The 18,903-nt window shown below is 40.8% G+C and overlaps 1 protein-coding gene across 2 annotated transcripts in view; it reads left to right on the forward strand.

The window, feature by feature from the left end:
• zcchc14 (zinc finger, CCHC domain containing 14) overlaps positions 1–17,833 on the forward strand; it is a 28,329-nt gene extending 10,496 nt beyond the window's left edge. The window contains exons 4-15 of one of the 2 annotated variants that reach the window (XM_086163903.1): positions 1,457–1,670; positions 6,053–6,123; positions 6,231–6,302; positions 6,579–6,646; positions 9,310–9,488; positions 11,190–11,226; positions 11,761–12,232; positions 12,316–12,413; positions 14,514–14,611; positions 14,712–14,864; positions 15,991–17,181; positions 17,636–17,833. In XM_086163903.1, coding sequence (XP_086020029.1) covers positions 1,457–1,670; positions 6,053–6,123; positions 6,231–6,302; positions 6,579–6,646; positions 9,310–9,488; positions 11,190–11,226; positions 11,761–12,232; positions 12,316–12,413; positions 14,514–14,611; positions 14,712–14,864; positions 15,991–17,181; positions 17,636–17,691 — 2,709 coding nt within the window. In that variant the 3' untranslated portion in view covers positions 17,692–17,833. The remainder of the gene's footprint in view (positions 1–1,456; positions 1,671–6,052; positions 6,124–6,230; positions 6,303–6,578; positions 6,647–9,309; positions 9,489–11,189; positions 11,227–11,760; positions 12,233–12,315; positions 12,414–14,513; positions 14,612–14,711; positions 14,865–15,990; positions 17,182–17,635) is intronic. The other variant, XM_086163904.1, reaches the window with a different exon arrangement.
• The last annotated feature ends 1,070 nt before the right edge of the window (positions 17,834–18,903 follow it).

Genomic DNA, 18,903 nt, shown 5'->3' on the forward strand with positions numbered 1-18,903 from the left:
TTATGGCACCAAAATTTATCTTTGCTTTTCACAACAACAAACAAATAATTTCAATGTGAAATAATAAGTATGAATTAAAAGATTGATCAGGTATGATCCTCTGAGTACTGGTACGTGATAGATAGGAGTGGAAGTAAATAGAAGCAGCATTTCATATCTGCTAACACCATTTTAATTTATTTTGTTACGTATTACAAGCAGTTATCAAGTTAGTTGTAAAGAAGATATTATACATATTTCCCGCCCTTTGCATTATTTCCCACAGAGAAACATCAACTTAATTGTTTCCACATTTGTCATATTAATTTGAAAACTATTCATATCAATTTTAGTTATTCCAATTATTGTGTAATGACTCAACCCTCCCAATTTCTGCCCCAGTTTTACTGAGAAAGTAAGTCTCCAACTTTCTCTTGTTTCACATTAGGAATTGGCATTTCACCTAATGATGAAGAGTTTCAGTATTAAAGTAAGTGAAGACAGAGGCACTGCGAGCGAGACTAGTGAGAATTGGGAAAAAGCACTGTTAAATGGAGATATTAAAAGATCCCTCCTTCTGATGGTATTGTAAATAACATTAGGCATCCCAGTGACCCCACTGAGGATGGAAAATATATTTTGGGTTAGGACAAGCTCACTAAAACAGACTAGATCACATAAATTGACACACTCATTAGTTACAGAATAGAGTAACACAATTAAAAAAAATTCCCCCAGGTATCGCTGCAAACTACAACATGACAAAGTATTCAAGCAGAGAAAACATCAGCATATGAACTGTGTAGAAATTAGCCCAGGTATGAAAACTTTGTTGCATTAGACTGAATATAAGCATAGTCAGTAAACTCAGCATGGTGTAGTATTTGTTTTGTCCAGTAAACACATTCACAGAATGAATTGAAAGAGGAGAGTTTGGAGAAAGACGTTGAATCAATCAACTACATGTAGTGTTGGCCTGGGAATAAATGAATTAATACGTGAAAACCACTTTGAATTTTTGGGGGCGAGGGATTCAACAGAATTAGTTATCAGGTACCATTAGAGCAGTGTACAATCCCAATATTTCATAATGAAAACTTGCATAAATAAATGCAGGCTAGGTATTATTTTTGTGATTACCGCTGTTATTACTTTTAAATACATGCAACCTAGATAAATCTTGTGAAGTTTTTGTTAAACATTGTTAAACAAAATCAAAGTATACGCAAGGCATTATAATATATTGATGAAAATAGCACTATTGTTGTTTTGGCTGCTATTTCCTTTGTCTCAGATAAATGAGAGTAATGAATATTTATATTGAACAAAATCCCGAAATAATTATAGCTGAACTCAGAATCATGCATGCCTGTGTGTTTCAGCTGAAGAGAGGAAACGCTTTTCTGTTCTGGATCTAGTATCCCTGATCTTCAGGTAATCTCTTTTGTCTCACTGATCTCTCAAACCTGAACTCCAGAGCCAGGCCAGAGAGGCTGTGACGATTTCTGGGCAGAGCTCTGAGGTCACCGTTGGACGAGGAGACCAAGCAATTGGCCAGGAGCTCAGCCCTCCTCACCTCGATCTCCCTCCCCCTCCCCCTCCATCTCATACGATTCCCGCCCCTCTAACACCTGGGCAGGGCCATGATGCAGCAGCACCCAGCAAGAGCCACCAGGGGAAATCAGGAAAAGGTGAGATACATTGTTACGTTTTACTTTTTAAATACTCTGACATGCTTATTTCTCTTTCTTTTTCGGTTTTATACAATCCCAAATAAATAGAAAAATAAACTCCAGCTGTGAATTAGGGAATGGAAGGTGTGTCATGTCATACATCCACTTGAGGCCAGTTAAACAAGATGTGGCTCGCTAGCACATCTTTACACCAGTAGTTTAAAGAATGCTGCCTCAAGGCCTGGAGTGTCTCTTGTGGATGCATGTGGTTTCAGGCTCAGATCATTTGTGAGGGCAGCAATTCTTCTCACAACAAAACTTTAAAGACCGCTCTTAATAATTTTTCCCTGCAACTATAATCTAGTTTTTCAAATTGGTTTCTTTCTAACTATACATAAAGCAAAACAACATATTTATATACATATATATATTTCTACAATTACTGCTGAATAAATGACATGATTCCTTTGTGAGAGAGGAGGATACAGAGAATAGGGTTAGATGGAGAAGGTTGATTCGCTGTGGCGAAGACAAAAAGCCAGAAGGAGAAGAAGAAGAACATTCCTTTCTATTTCAATTGTTGAACAGCACTAGTGAATCAAGTTGAATGCTTTCTGTTTTTTTATAGGCTTCATAGACAAACAAAACAAAATCCCATTAAATACTTTGGTTGTTGACAAATTGGTAGAAGTAAGCATCAACAATCACAGAATTTTACTCTCAGTCAAGATCCATGAGTTTGAGATACACACGTTATACATGCAATTGCATTAAGTGAGCATTATCTTACTGTGTTTAAAGGTTCACAAACCTGTCTATAAAAACTGAATTTAAGGAGTAATTACCACAATAGTGACTGTAGGTATAAATTGTAAAATGCTTGGATCTAAAAGGGGTATATTCACTGGATTTTTTTCTGATGTAGCAAGAAATGTCTAATGAAAACACTCTTTTACTGATCATATGCAAAGTTTTTCTCAAATGTTTTGCTTTGCATTGTTATTATTGACTTAAAAATTGAGGGGTGAAACTTATTCAAGTGAAGAAATTCAAGTCCTCTAAACACAAGAAGATGATTTTAACTAGAAAATAGTAAGCCTGTAACCATGACTGTACTCCAAACATAATACTAGGAACATGATTAATCACATTAATGACTGATCATAATTGGAAAACCAGTCATTGATAGCCTTGGAATGCCTCATTGATGGATTCTGTGGATGGATTCTTTGCAGCTTGTGGGTTCCAGAGCTTTTGGGTTGCATTTCATGTTAGATTTGCAGACTCCTGCGTTGTCTGGTTCAGTGTTTCACCAAGCTGTTTATGGTCCCTGTCCTCCCTGGCAGGGAGGTCTTCATGGACAATCCCAAGGTCAGATGGGATATATAATCCAACATGTTCTAGGATGACTACGGGGCCTCTGACCAGGTGGCCATGCCCAAAACACCACCAGTGGGGTTTGCAAGGAACTTGTTTTCAAAGACAAACCATATTAGAGATAGAGTACTGGCGGCACCAGAGACACTGTCTTTGTAATTACTAAGACCAAGTAAGCTGCAGGAGGCTGTCTTTTCATAAGAAAGAGTCAGAATATGGAAGGAGCTCTAATTCCCATTCTGTCTCAAATATCTTCTGTAGTAGGCTGGGAAACTGTCAATCTGTGCACAAACCAGGGCCATTTTTCAGAGAAATTCCCATAATGCCGCTGCAAAATGATCTGCAACTTCTCATGTCTCAAGTATATTACCTATAATAACATATAATATAGTCGTATGATTTTGTTCTTGAGCAGCAAATATCAATTTTGTGCCGTAACTATCCTCATCACCTCTGAATATCTACAGTTTCATAAACTGGTAAGGCATAGTGATGTATTGAGGTTGGGGCTTTTCCAAAGTGAAAACCCCACTATGAGTTTATAGTGGTGTGAGGGGCCTCAAAACCAGATTCCCGGATAAACAATGTTCTTTTTTTCAACCATTTAAAATACCTAAAGCTGGTATGGTTCCTTAAATGGGAGCAGACTCTCCCAGGGCAGTCAGTCATTGTTTTGGCTGTCTGCCTCTTGTCTGTAACTCAATATTCAAGTATCTCACTACCTCATGGTCACAGTGCATAGCTGTCACCAGCGGGAAGCCACATACATGGCACGGGCGTTGCACATAAACATGATTGCGGAGCAGCAGTGCCGAGCATTCTAATAAGCGAACACAATTAAGTTTGGATGCCAAACTATCTTTTCTCAATACTGCCAGTATGAGCCGCATCTTGTGGTGGTATTGTCTCCACTCCCTTAAACACACATTCAATACAATAGAGTAAAAATAAAGCATATTATATATTACCCGTGTTATCTCAGTTACTTTTTTATTTCATCATCATGCCGAATGCACACACACTGCTGGATTTAATAAACCGCATTCATTCAGTGGACACATTCAGACAGTGTGTGTGTGTGTGTTAGTATGTGTGTGTGTGTGTGCATGTGTGTGTGTGTGTGTGTTTGATTGTGTGGCACCTTAGATTAGGTTGAATGACAGGCGGCATTTAGAGCCTCCTACAGTTGCTGCTCAACAGGCACACAGCAAAGCAGAGGGTTGTGTGTGTGTGCATGTGTGTGCCTTTGCGTGCGTGCATGTGCGTACGCATATGCATGCAGGCGTCCGTGCACAAGCACATAAAAGAGACATGCATAAAGAGAAGGGAGAGATAGCTGCTCCCGTCTTTCCTCTCTCCCTTTCTTTATTTGTCTCCTTCGCTTGTCCTCTCCTCCCCTGCTGCGTGTTCCTGCATGTCTGATGTGGTTTCGAATAGATAGTTTTGCAGCCTAATATGTCTACCTCAATGGGTGGAGGTCATTCCGTGCTCACAGATCAATCTTTTTTTAGAAACCCCACCCTTTCAACTCACTCCCACCTTATATGTAATGACATGTATTTAATGCGTGTTGAAGTGAAGAACCCAAAGCTACCTCTGCACCTGAGGTGAAGTAGATATTTCACAGTGGAAAACAGAATGCTATTTTAAGTATCGAAGTAAGACTTGGGTTTCAAATGAGGGAGTGGAGGGCAGGTGAAAAAGTTATTCAAGAAGTCCTTGCCTAACTTTCTCAAGACAATTCAAGCTATCAGAAACACACTGATTCAAAAGTAATACAAATCTGACATTGTCATAAATGGGTCAGCTGCATTGATTTGCAACTTGTTGATTTGGCAATGTTATCAGAGATGTAAAACAAATTATTTGTTAAAGTGATTCAGCACAAATGCTCATAGATTTACAATTTCCAGAGGGCAATATAATCAAAATGCTCTGTCTGGAAATTTATAGTCTGGAAAAAAACTAATAAAAAAAACATAATAAAATCTTGAAAATAACCTTATATATGTGAGGCTATTTTTTTTTTTTTACTTTGCAGGACTTGGACTTATTGTTAAATGTCATAATCCTCTGAAAAAACTTTTTAAGTACATGTATTTTTTTCAAATGCATTGATTGGCAACAATAATAGTAGTAATAGTAATTCAAGTAACAAAATACTCACAAAGATCTCATACAAAGATTCAAAGATATGTAGTAGAAACACTGGATAGTACATTCAAATAATGTAATGCCCTGCAACAGTAATCTTACCATTTTATGCTGGGAATTGAACTCAAAGAGACTCTTGAAAATTGTGTTTGTTTACAAGAGGAATTGCCACATGAAACATTTGAACTCGAGGTACATGTGTTGCAGTGCAGGGCATATTCTGAAATAACAATATTCATGAGTTACACAGAGAACTATATAGCCCTGTTCCTCATCTTTCAACAGTTTGAATACATGGTGGAGGGGGAGGGAACCTATTGTACAGTATATGATAAAAAAAGAATGTAGAAATTGCTTTATTCATCACTTTCAGCAAAATTTGACCACTGCATTTAACCCATTATGGCTGAGCCATAAGCAGAAGGCAGCCACTTCGCAGTGCCAGGGGAGCAGTTAGGGTTTCCTTGTCTTGCTCAACAATACTTTGACAGGCAAGGAGAAGCGCAGAAATCAAACCAGGAATCTGCAGTTCCAATAACGGTCCATCATAGTTAAGTTATGTAGACTGAACGTTTTTAAAATGTATTTTTGGAAATTGTTTGACATATATATGCTGTTAGATAACGAGGAATGTTTCTCTTTTGATCCTCACCAGCTCCGTAGTGGTGATGATTACGTTCTAAACGGTGACCTTTGAACTTTATGTGACGTTGAAGAGCAAAGACAGGGCCATTCATTGCCCTGCTGGCATCACTGTCATCATTTCTCTGATCAGCCCAGAGACAGGGGGAATTTTATACTTTCTGATTTCTTGATGTTCATGCATAGGACACTTACCAGATTTAATTATCTCCATCTATACTTCTCAGTGGCCATAGAGAGGGTTACTCTAAGAGGGGTGTCGCACAAGTTCGAAGACACCAGTGACTATGTGTTTGAGGTGGGTACCACAAATCCACTCAGATGCTTCAAATACTTTTTACCTTTTCATTTCACCTGTGTTAATTTTCCTCATTTTATTTTTTCCTTGTGTCCCTGTTCCTCTAGGTCAATTGGTCGGACGGCTTTGTGTCATCTGCTGTTCGAAGTCATCAGGAAGTGATGGAGCTACTATCTCAGGTGAGGACCACCTGGAGAGGGATTTTGACCTTTCTAAAGAGTTTGTTACAACATTGAATTTATTTGTGTATGAGGACAATTATTCTATCGTAGTAGAATGAGGGGAAATTGATGTCTGGCTATACAGAAGTTTGGGCATGAGGAATGCAATCATATTGAATTCTACAATGTTGAGTCGGCAATCTTATATTGGGATCCAGCCAACATTGAGTAAAGAGACATTATGACATCAGAGTACCAAATAATCATTTGTAATGTTATGTTGTCATCTGTAAGCTGTCACAGGCATTCCCTGATGAAAGAATGGAGAAACTCCTGTCTCAGTCTATGGAGCTGGACCCAAGGTTTGTCTCATAATGTTGCTGTTTTTGGTTACCATTAAAATGGATGGTTGGGCCATGGTGCTATTTCAATTGTATTTTAGCTATGTATTTTTTGTTAAAGGAAACTGGCAGAATTATAACATTTTTTATTTCATATGTGCAGGCTTTAGTTACCTTTAAAACAGGGTTCAGTTAAAGAATTCAGTTAAAAAAATAGAATTTGACAGAAAATAATAAGTCAGTTACCTTAATCATTCCTGCAAGAATCAAGATTCTGTCTATGTTTAGTAACAGAAATTTGGAGACAAAATTGGCATTTTTTCTTATAACATGCATTGTCTTTTTTCTGTCTTGAACTCCAAATTTCTATGCTTAATCCAGGAGATTAGCAAAACAAAAGAAACATCTGACATAGCAGTTTTGTTCTTCTGCCTATGGCAACCAGAAAAAAAGATTATCTAGTGTGTGAACAGTCAAGCTGGAGTGTTTTACATCATTATTGAATATTGCCATATGAACTCAAAGCTGACAGTTGTGTTCTTGATTTATGATCTAAGAATGAATTGTTTGAGCTTACGCATCTATCATAGTAGAAATGGGGATATAAATAGAAGAATGCAATCATTACCAATATCTAGTGCTGTGGCTCCTAAAGGCTTTCCTGATTGATTGTATAGGTGGACATACTTGAGTGATAGTGTATCTCTATTATAGACAGATATACGGTCAATTAAAAAAAACACTTGGAATTAAGTTGCAAACATCGTAAACCTGCTCAGTCATCAATACATTTCTAAATACTCTAAATCTCAGGGCCACATATATAGACAAACAACCATTCACTCATTCAGGGCAATTTTTCCCATTATTTTTTCCAATTAACCTATTGCATGTTTTTGGACTGTGGGACTTATTGGAATCAAACCCTTTGTGCTGTGAGGCCAAAGCACTAACTACTGCGCCACTGTGCCGCCCTGTGCTACACCCATTTATAAAATATTTTATTTTGCTTTTATAATCAACATCGATCCCTTGTATACTAGGATACAAGGAAGTAGCCTTCATAGTGTTTCTCTAATCATGCATCTGTTGATCTAAGAACATCTAGTTCAGATAATACAGAGAAAACAATGTGCTGACGATTTCATAATTCCCCATTACAAAATGGTGCGTCATGAATCATGTGTCATACGGTTACACAATCTCTGCCGTAGAATAATACAGGACGGATAATGATGGCAGTGTATCCAAGTATGGATCGTTTGGGATGCATTTTAAAGGCTTTTCGTGAGACCTGTCAAAAGGTATATGGCCTCGTTTAAATATAGCCAATATAATAAACATAAAATATTTTTAACCTTGGCATTGTCTTCTCTCAGCTTTGAGATCAGGCACTGATCAAATATGAATAATCCATTATTTAGTGGTACAGTTCAATCCCAAAAAACATCAGATAAGAAAATCATATTACACGAATGGGAAAGGGTGATAATATATAGGGGAAGTAATGTCTTCATAAAATGTACTTTTTAATTACTTTGTGTGTGTGTGTGTGCGTGTGTGCTTGTGTGCTTGTGTATGTGTGTGCGTGCGTGTGTGTGTTTGTGAAACAAGAGATGCACAGTCTCAGTAAATTGTGGTACCAATTAGCTTTCAACTGGTTGCACAATTATTGTTTGACAATTGAAATCACTGATATAATCATCATTAGAGCTGTGGTTGAAGATAATGTCCAACATAGTGGTATCTGAACAAATCAAATGCAGACTCTTAGAAAACCAAAGCTGTTCCTGAGAACAGGGACTTATTTGACGGACTGAACAAAATAATGGACAGTGTCTTAAGCAGTTATGTCACAAGTTGAATGAAATCAAACTTATATATGGAGTTCTCTATTATTTTATTTATCATTTATTTATCATTGGTTATAGGGGTACTTTGACCTATTGTTTCTATGTACTTTATCGTGTATTTAGTTGTATTTAGTTTAGTATTGAGAATATTAAAGTTCTTAGAATGTTCAAACAATTTCTGAAGAAATGTAGCAAAGCTTTTAAATTCCTAACAATTCATAACAAATTTAACATGAATAATAATAATATTGATAATTACTTATATATGCTGATTACAACATTTTATTTGATATGTCTTCTACTTCAACAAATTCAACCAAAAAACATTGCTTATTTTACTACAAGTTCTGGTCATATTATTCTGGGTACTATTGCATCAATATTATTAGCTTCTTGTGTCCAGATGGGTTGTATTTGGCATGTTTGTGAGATAATGTAACATCCATCTAGAATTCAGCCAGAAAAACAAAAAATATGTAAAACACATAAACCTGGCACATACACACTTTCAGTGCAAGCTGGACTCCATTCTTCAACACATTGCCTTTTTTTTGCACGCATTTGTATATGAGAGTCGCTGCTGAATGGCCATCTGGATCACAGAGGAGACACAATCCACTCAAACTGCAATATCCTACCTTAGACTTACTTAGAATTTTTTTCTTACTAAAAACTGTTTGCTCTCCACAGCAGACACTATTATTCTATGACATGACACGTGGATCTCGTTATTTCTTTTCTAAAAGGCTTTTCTTTCTTTCAGCTATTTTAACCCACAAACTTCCTGTTTGTCTGAGTGTCGTTTTCCTGTCTCTCTCCACCTGGACCCAGGTGTCTGACCGCACTGCCCTGCCATGTCCTCCAGCACCACAGTGTCCAGCTGTTCTTCACCTCCTCCAGGCCTCTCTCACCCAACTGCCTGTCCTCCCTCCCCAACCCCCTCCCACCTCTGCCCTCCTCCCCTCCAGCAGCTCCCGTAGCTCCAACATGCCCGTTCACCTCCAGCCCAAGTAAGTTTCAATGGTTTGTTTCAACTGTCGGAGATTTCTGGAGCTGTATCTGCTTATCAAGTAATACAACTCAATAACAGTTGTTAGAACCTCTGCCTCTTTATAAAGGTCAATATGTGTATAAAATATGAGACTGCTATTCTTAGCTGCAGAGAAAGTAGTTGCCAAGATGGGATGGGTCAAGGGATGCAAGATGAAACATTTCATGCTTGCATTTCAGGTATTAGATGGCTAGGGAGGGGAGCTAAAAAGTTATGTAATGGAAAGGACAAAGTCCTGTGTGACAGTGAAGTAGGAGAAGAGGTGAGACTGGAGGGAGGCTTTACAGTTTGTGTTTTTAAGGTGCCGGAGGCAGCAGACGGGGTCTATTTTAGTCTGGTGTGGGAATTCATTGTGGCATGTTTGTGTTGGGAAGTCTAGAGAGTGGTGATCTCATGTTGGTGTCCGTGTTTGTGCACTTGATGCTATGAGTGTGACTTCATCCTCGACAATATTTATAGCCTCCAATTTAGTGCATCTGCCTGTGGATGCGTTTTGCATATAACGGCATGCCGGTGTGTCTTATAAGCATATCAGATCCCAAGGGGCTAATATAAATGTGTGTGTTGTATTATGGGCCCACAAACACCCTCTGCCCATCACTCTGCCATATCAGCCATGTGGCTCTAACATCAAACTCTTGCACCAGCATCACTCAGGTCACCGTATGTGACCTTATGATTCCTAAGCTAAATGCAGTAACCACACCACGGGACCTTACACCACACAGGAGCAAAGTCATAATTTTGTGTGTTATTAATACCCTTAAATTATTTGCATTGTCACTGTATAATTTTGTTTTTTGCCCAACATATTCAGTAATTATATGACCCATTTCCAGTAATTGAATGAATGCAACTTATACAAATATACATAACTGATGAATCAGGGGGGCAAATAATTGTTGTCCTAATTTTTGACGGTTTATGTTCCATAAGATCCAAACGATAACCCAGAATATACATACGCATATATTTCTTGGCTTGTTTTTACAACTCAAGAAAAATCTGCACAATTTAAGTGCTTCTCAAGGACTTTTTTGTAGCTGGCCCTATTACAAACTACTCTTTGTGAAAGGACAAGAAAAATACAGTAAAAAGTGAAAGGTTTTTCCCTGAATGCATATTTCACAACTTTTGACATACACAATATCTAACATTTTAATCAATAACAATTTAAAAGTTGTTGTCTGGTATCATGAGACAGCTACTTTCCCATTTTCAGGCTGTTGGCATCCACTTGGGGCTGCAGTCCTGGTTATGTGATATGAGAGGTTCGAGTTTGAATGATGTGAAGTCATCAAACCTCTGCAGATGACTCCTTGTATCTGCTTACAAATTGCTGCTTCACGCCTTTGGCATAACAGCACACATCTATGCCTGGAGATGTGTTTGTTGCATAATGGGAAATATAGTCTACAAATTTATATTTTTGTTTTAACATCAGAATAAAAAGCAAGAGATTTCTTGTGTTCCCTTACATCTGCTTTGTGTGGCCTGCAGAGGGCTGTGCATGAATACGATGTGATTTAATTCTTCCTGTAGTGCCACTGATTCTGTATAATTCTTGTCGTACTTGCAGAACATTACTGCTGTTTAAATCACTGGACGTGGTTGTATTTTTAGATTGTTCAGTTCTGACCGTGTACATCTCTGTCACCAGCTCTTGGCTGTATGGTGCAGTACAGAGGGGCCAACAGGTAAGGTTTATTTTCTCCCTCTGTATTCGGGTTTCCATCCAAATGCATGGCAAATACCTTAACTATTCGAAATTCATCCAGGGGCCACATCAAAAGCTATTTTTATTAACTGCAGAAGAAATGTGACTATGCGGATGACAATCAAAATACACTGTCACATTTTGCTAATGTTCTCCATCTAAATTTAATTTTGTTTGTTTGTGTGTTTCGAAATTCATTCAAGGAAGGTTTCATCAAACCACACTTCAAATCAAATGCATTTGCCTGTCATTGTTTTCATCGATGGCAGAGGTGTAGAAATTGTGCAGTTTTTGTATACCAGTTACTGAGTGGATCTGCTCCCATTAACTTGAAGAAGCCATATTAATCCTAAGCAATATTAAACTTTTTCAGATTTTATTTTGTATTTCCAATAAGCTGTTAATGTCCAAATTTAAAGAATGTAAAAAACCCAGGTGGATGGAACCCCCCCAACTGTCATTCATTGCTGTCCAGTATTTCTAGGATTCTCTTTGACAGTCTCTCCACCCTCAGGGCGGTGTACAGGGTAGCCAGCGTCCAGCCCGTCGTCAGTACTCATAGTTCTGTCTTGACCCGCTCCTCTCCTCACCTCTCCTCCCTTCAAGTCTCCATTCCCCCCCCTCAGCACTCGCCCCAGATGTCCTCCCTCCCTCCCCCAGTACCCTCACAGAGGGCTGATCCCTCCTCCCAGCCACATCCGCAGCAGCAGCCCGGACTTCAGCTCTACCATCAGTCCCAGTCAAACTCAATGCACCACCTTCAGCTCCAAACCAGCAGTCAAGCAGGCGCACAGCCTCTGTCCCAGCACCCACCCCACTCCCAGCCCCTCCCGTACTCCCATTCCCAGTCTCGATCCCAGTCCCACATGCAACCCACACCCCAAACCCAGGCTAACACTCCGGAGCAGAATGGCATATTGGACTGGTTGCGCAGGCTTCGTCTCCATAAGTATTACCCCGTCTTCAAACAGCTGACCATGGAAGAAGTGGGTACAACTTAGTCTCCATATTCATGCCTATTCATGACTCTTTGTCTGAGGTGACTGACGGTCTGATTCTGACTGCATAGTTTTTAGGTCTGACGGAGGAGGACCTGAACAAGTACGACTTGACCCAAGGGGCGAAGAAGAAGCTCAAGACTCAGCTGGAACTGCAAAAGTCTGCAGAGTAAGCCTCAGATGACTTGAATTGATTTTTTTTTCCATGTGTCCCTCAGTTGTGAATAGTTTGAAGATGGTATTTCACTGTATATCTTTTGTAAATGTTGTTTTTTATTCATTTTATTCATTTAAGGGAACCATTTATGATAATGTTTGGGTTGACATTGAAAATTGATATTTTTGGAAATAGCTGGAGGACAGGATTAGTTTGGCTGAACAGTACATATAAAGACCAGAAGCAAGTCTTTATATGCACACTCCCTCTGTATTAGAAGGTGAGTTTGGTTAGCTCTTTCCCAAATTAAAAACACATCCACTAACAGCATTTATAGCTCTGTAATTAATGGGTTGTTTATGGTCAGCCTAGAATCAAAAAACATTTATGCTACAATGAACAAAAAAGTAAATGAAAACATTTAGATGTGGTAGAATGTATTTTCTTACTCCTTATTTTATACCTGGAATTTCAGTGGAAAGACCAAAACTATTTCATCTTTTCCCCCTCAGTCTGAGCCCAGGAAACCTCAATGTCAAGACTGTTTATTTCTAATATTTAGATTATTTTAGAAATAGAATATAGGCTAATGTAGTGAATTTTAAATGATTTTAGTCACTTATGTTAAAATGTAATTTTATATTTGATTCCTTCAGTATTGGAATTCATATATCTTAGGCATCCTTATTTCACAAATCTTGCTTTATCCTCCTGTTTTGAAGTTTCAGTTAATGTAACATCTCCCGGCTTCTGTGCGTTTCCGTGCACTGAAACACAGTTTCCATCTTCTAGTTTGCAAAGAAAGCAAACAAACTCAATTAGCCAAAATGTCAGACTATTCCTGTCTCCAATCCAAAACAAATTTCCTTCCCACGTACACAGTTTGAGGAAGTAGCCTGCATGCATTGGTGCGGTGATGAGGCAGCTGGATCAGAGCTCTGCAGTCATCTGAAACTACACTTTTTGTCGTGACTGATTAACAGATTGACTAACTAGCTGTTGATATCACCCGCAGTCTCAGAGGAATAACAGCTTGTACAGCATCAATGTTTAACCGGCTATAGGTGGGCAGCAGAGATAAGATGTACTTGGAGGAGATAATTAACATAAACATGCAAAAACAAGGACATGCAAACAAATGTATCTCTGCACTTTATTCCCTCTCTCACACACATATATAGACACACACACACACACACACACACACACACACACACACACACACACACACACACACACACACACACACAGAGGCCACACGAACCCTTGTATTATCTCTTGATCTCATGATAGTGTTTTCGTAGCCAGTATTAACATGTTTCCATTTGGCAGGTAAATGTGAGTGTGAGTGCGCCTGTGCTTGTGCGTGTGTGTGCATGTGCGAGATTTTTGTGTGTGTGTCTTTGTGTTTGTATGTGTGTGTGTGTGTGTGTGTGTGTGTGTGTGTGTGTGTGTGTGTGCGTGCGTGCGTGCTGAAAGAAATAGAAAAAAGTTCTCGTGGTAGTTTTCCATGCAGCAGGTCCGCAGATGTGTGTGTGTGCTTGTGTGTCTGTGTGGAGGAGCAGCAGGATGCAGAGGGGTATTTTGAGTGGACAGTGTCGCTTCTGGTGACATGATTCTGACATAAGCTGGCATTGGCAGGTTTTTGATGTGAAACTGTAGTTTGTTTTAGAAAGGAACGCAGGGTTGCCTGACATCTTGGAAAACAATTGATGAATAATGGCAGAAACATAAAACAATGGAAAAACCAAACAAAACTAATGCTGTCCTGGAGAGCAGTAAAAATCACATTAACATCCATGATAATGTTATATGAACGCTATAAACTGTTTTGTAAAAAAAAACTAGACTCTTCACCTCAAGAGATGTATCTTACTGGCTTTTACATCTCCAGTAAAAACTTGAAAACAAGTTTACAAACTGCAGGAGATCATTTACTATGTCTACATTCCAAATGCACTTTATTGGGACATTTGTACTAGCCTGAGATGATAGAAATGATTCCTTCTGTGTGTGTGTGCGTGTGTGCGTGTGTGCGTGCGTGCGTGTGTGTGTGTGTGCGTGTGTGCGTGCGTGCGTGCGTGCATGCTTGTGTGTTTTCTGGATGTCCAGCAGGGAGATGAAGATGGAGAAGCGGCTATGCAGTGGCATCGCCAGGGTGACACCCTCCAGTCACATGGGTCCCTCCTCACAGTCCTCCTCCTCTGCAGGTAACCGGGTGAATTTTTCTTCAGTGATCTGTCCTAATTTAGTTTCAACAATTAAACAGCTAACACTAACACTCCTTTGCCATTTGGTCTGAAACAAAAGTAGAGCTGAGGGTGGAGGTAGACACCGTTCTGCAACATCACCCCGTCTCCACAGACAGCAGCTCCTCCTCAGGCTACTCCAGCTCCTCCTGTTCCCCTCGCACTCCTCTTTGCTGTGACTCTGCCTTTGACAGGACCAGGGACCTTCAGAGACGTGAGTTTCCCCGCATTATTCGAAATTATTCAGACTCTCACCCATCTCTTTTCCCCAGAATGCATCTGTACATCAGCAACCTTTTTCTGTCAAACGAGAAAAACAATGCGGCAGCCTTGTTATCCAGAGCATGGCTTTGCAGTGTTTCTTTTTATACATCAAATGATGCATTCATGTGTTTGAAAATGCTGAGCACGTTTTATACAACAAAGGTTTTTCCTTCTAAGCCAGCAGCAAAAAATTTGTGCGTAGCCGGGTCATAACCTTGTTGAGTGGAAAAGCAGAGTGGTCACTGGCACCTGCAAGATAGGTGCGAACAATTGTCAAATGTATATCTAATTATAATATTTAAATATAATATAATATTTGTATTTAAGTGTTTTATCAGAGTGAAAAAAAGAATTCCCTATCTTTTAATATTTGCCTTCTTTAAATATGTGAGTCCCTTGAAAAAGTGACTGCTTCCCCTCCTTTTTGACAGTGTTTTCCCCAACCTTTTCATTCCTGCTGCATTGCAGCTGCTACTTCAACCACCTTGACAATTGTTTTGTCTGCCTTTACTTGGAAAAGTGTGATTGATTGAGCAGAATAGCTGATAAAAAAATTATCAAATTTGTGATTATTATATATGTTATGCTACTTAAGTCACAATACGATTTCTGTTTTCAGATGACTTGTTTTTATGTCTTTGTCCGGTGTCAGCTGCAGATTGTATTTACTTGTCAGTGACTAAAAAAGTTATTATTCAATTTCTATAAAGACTTTGAGGACACCAGAGGAAGCATAGTGAAATAGAAAGTTGTTGTAAAATTACCCACAATGCACTGCTATGAAAAGAATGGTAACCTCTGTCTGAAACTGGATCTGGAAAAAGATGTATTCATTGTGCCCCCTAGTGGTCTGTGCTGGGCTTGTGTACTTCTGCCTGTAAACCTGCATTGTCAAAATTCAACATTAGGACAGAGGATACATCTTGATAGTGTGTGTGTGTGTGTGTGTGTGTGTGTGTGTGTGTGTGTGTGTGTTTGAATGCATGGAAGACAGAGAGAGAAGTAATCAAAGAAATAAAGGATAATGTATATTTTGAATTTTGATATAAATCCCTCCCCTTGCATCTGTATTCCAGGTGTGTCGTGTCCTGATGCAGCTCCAGGGGCTCCAGAAAAGGACCGCTCCTGCATTTTTATCCTCAACTCCACCTGCCCCTCTGGCTCCGCCCGTCCCACAGCCCAAGTACTTCCCGTCCAAACTGACGCGGCCCCCTTCCTCCCGCCTTCTTGCACCTCCCACCCCCCCTTTGCCCACCCGCAGTCTCACTTCCACCCCCAGGCCAGCTTCCCCCAAACCCTCCTCTCCCCGGTGTCAGCTCGAATCCTGAGCTCCCCGCGGAAGCCCCGGCCCCCTCCCCTGTGCACGGACGAGCGGGCGAAGCTGTTGGGACCGGGCCTCCCCGCGGCCAGCGGCGCCTTCAGTGTCGGGATGGGGGTGAGGCTGGAGACCCTCTTCCCCGGAATGAGTGACAACCCTTCCGCCATCCACGACTCCACGACTTGCCGCCTGATGGTAGAAACCAGCTGCGCTCTGACCTCAACCTCAAACAGCCTCCACCACGTCTCCCAACCTCCCCTCCACTTCCATCTATCGTCCTCTTCATCGCCATCTCCAACCATATACTACACATACCCGCCCACCTGCACCTCCTCTTCCACCTCCTCCTTCCCGTATTTCTCCTCCACCTGTCCTACTAAGTCCATACCGCAGTCTTCAAGTGCCAGCAGCGGAGGTGGATTTGTTCCCATGGGGACAACCAGCAGCGTCCCAGTGGCTGCGGTGCCTGGGAGTACTTACTTTCCATCCCAGTCTTCCTCCAGCCCTTCCCCCTCAACAGCTACACCCCTGGATCAAAATCCAGGCCACAGCACCTCCGTGTGTGTTTGCAGCTCCTGTGGTTGCCGGGGCGTCTGCGGGGCCTACGGGACGGCGCCCGGCTACGCAGCCGGAGCCGGTTACCTGCAGCCCCTCTCAGCCAGCCCATCCCTCTTCACTCTGGGTCCCCTGCTCCACCTCAACCCGCTGATTTCTTCGTCCAGCGCCACCGCGCCTTTCTCCTACCCGATGATGGGTCCGCCGCCCCTCTACCGCCACAGCCCCGTGTCGCATGATCAGCAGAAGGGGTTCAGCATTTACCAGCCCCACGGCATCGTGGGAAGCGGTGGCCAGAAAAGGACGGCAAGCAACATGTCGTGCTACAACTGTGGCGCCAGCGGACACAGAGCGGAAGACTGCAAACAGCCGCCCATGGATTCATCACAGCAAGGTGAAGGGATGAATGAGGGAGTGAATAAGGGAGTGAGGCTACACTAGACCTTGCCATATATATGTGTATGTATATAGATATATGTGTGTGTGTGTGTATATATTTGAGGCATGTTTCTACCGATTTCTTACCACCTTCGTCATTTACCGTCATTTACTGAGAAAACACTCAAAGGTGTTTACAAATGGAAAACGTGTTTAAAAATTAGCTGACATTTGACCTCATTTACAAGCTTTTTCCCAGACCTGAACTTCATCTCCACAGATTTGTCATGAATGAGTAAAATGATGAAGCGTTATTAAATTTTAAATATTTTGATATTAAAAAAATAACAACAAAAAAATATCATTTTCACCAGATTCAATTCCAATGAACGGATTCGTTATTCGGTCCATTCTGTCAGATCTGTGCTGTCCGGATGTGAAGACTGTTCATTTCTCTGCTGTGTTCACAGGGACATTTCGACTGAAGTACACTCCCCACACTGACAGCAAGGACTCGGGGGACTAGCCAACACAGGAAGCAGTGGATTTTCAGACACAACTGTACCTCATGTTTCCATGGATGCAAGCAGGCGGAGGCCTCAGAGCGGATGAGTTGGAAGTTCCAAGTTGCCCTTAAAGTGAATGTGTTCCTTTGCTGTTTTATCAACGGATAACTCCGTAAAGAGCCAGTGAAGAGTGACAACCGAGGCAATCAACCCCCCTCCCCTCCACTTTTGGAAAAGAAATGCCTCTCTGAGAAACAAAAAGGCTGTTACAATCATCCTCTCTCAGTTTCAAATATCAGAGGTAGAGCTTGGACTTTAAACCCCGTTCATCTCAGAGGCAAAGCTCAAGCTTGAAACAATTCGCCGTGTTGAACGCAGCAGGATTAGAGAAATTCGTCTTCAAGGCCAAATGACGGCACGTTTGCTTTGAGCCAAAAAAAAAAAAGGCACGGAGGAGCCGGTGCTTTTCTGGACATATCAAACCAAGTGCCTAGGCGGCAGCAGCCCCAACAGATCCCCGCTCTCCGAACCAAGGAGGAGCACAAAGGTGGCACTCGCGGACAGAGGAGCTGCCTCTCAGGTCCACAGTGTGCACATGTCACACTCTTTGCACTCATCATCCTCACAACTGACGGCTCGACAGTTTACAAATGTCATTGCGAGGGGAGGGCAGTCTTTTGACAGCAGATGCTGCAACGTCGAAAAAGACTGAATTTCCCGATACATATACATAAGTGAAACCAACTTTGGATTTGGTTTTGCTTCTTTGTTTACATGGATATCAACTTACACAATGTCTTCTACCACAGCGGCTCTTTTTAAACCAGACTTATCTTAGGAGATACCAGGAGGACCATCTAACTGAATCCCATCTTATTTTGAAATTTTCCCACTGTGGGCCTAGAAGGCATATTCTATTCTTAAACTCGGTAAATGCAACTTAAGAAGCGAGGTCGCCCCACCCTTCCCCCACACACAATAACTTACATTTGGACAAAATCTCCCATGTTATCTCCTACTTGAACAAATGTTTCACCTTTTTTTGTGTTTTAGTCGTAGCCTCGGGCTGTTTCCCTATTGTTCACTACTAGAGCTCAAATATTCAATTTTTGAACGCCTCCCTTATATTTTTTTATGAAACGCTGGGTGTTTCGGACACAGTAACAAAATATCATCACTGTTTTTTTTCTTCCTGCTCCTTGTCAAAGGTTCTGTGTACCAAGAACACAGGG

Source organism: Fistularia commersonii, chromosome 17 (genome assembly GCF_037954325.1).
Source record: "Fistularia commersonii isolate RoL2024-O1a breed Wild chromosome 17, RoL_Fcom_v1.0, whole genome shotgun sequence".
Lineage (NCBI taxonomy): Eukaryota > Metazoa > Chordata > Actinopteri > Syngnathiformes > Fistulariidae > Fistularia > Fistularia commersonii.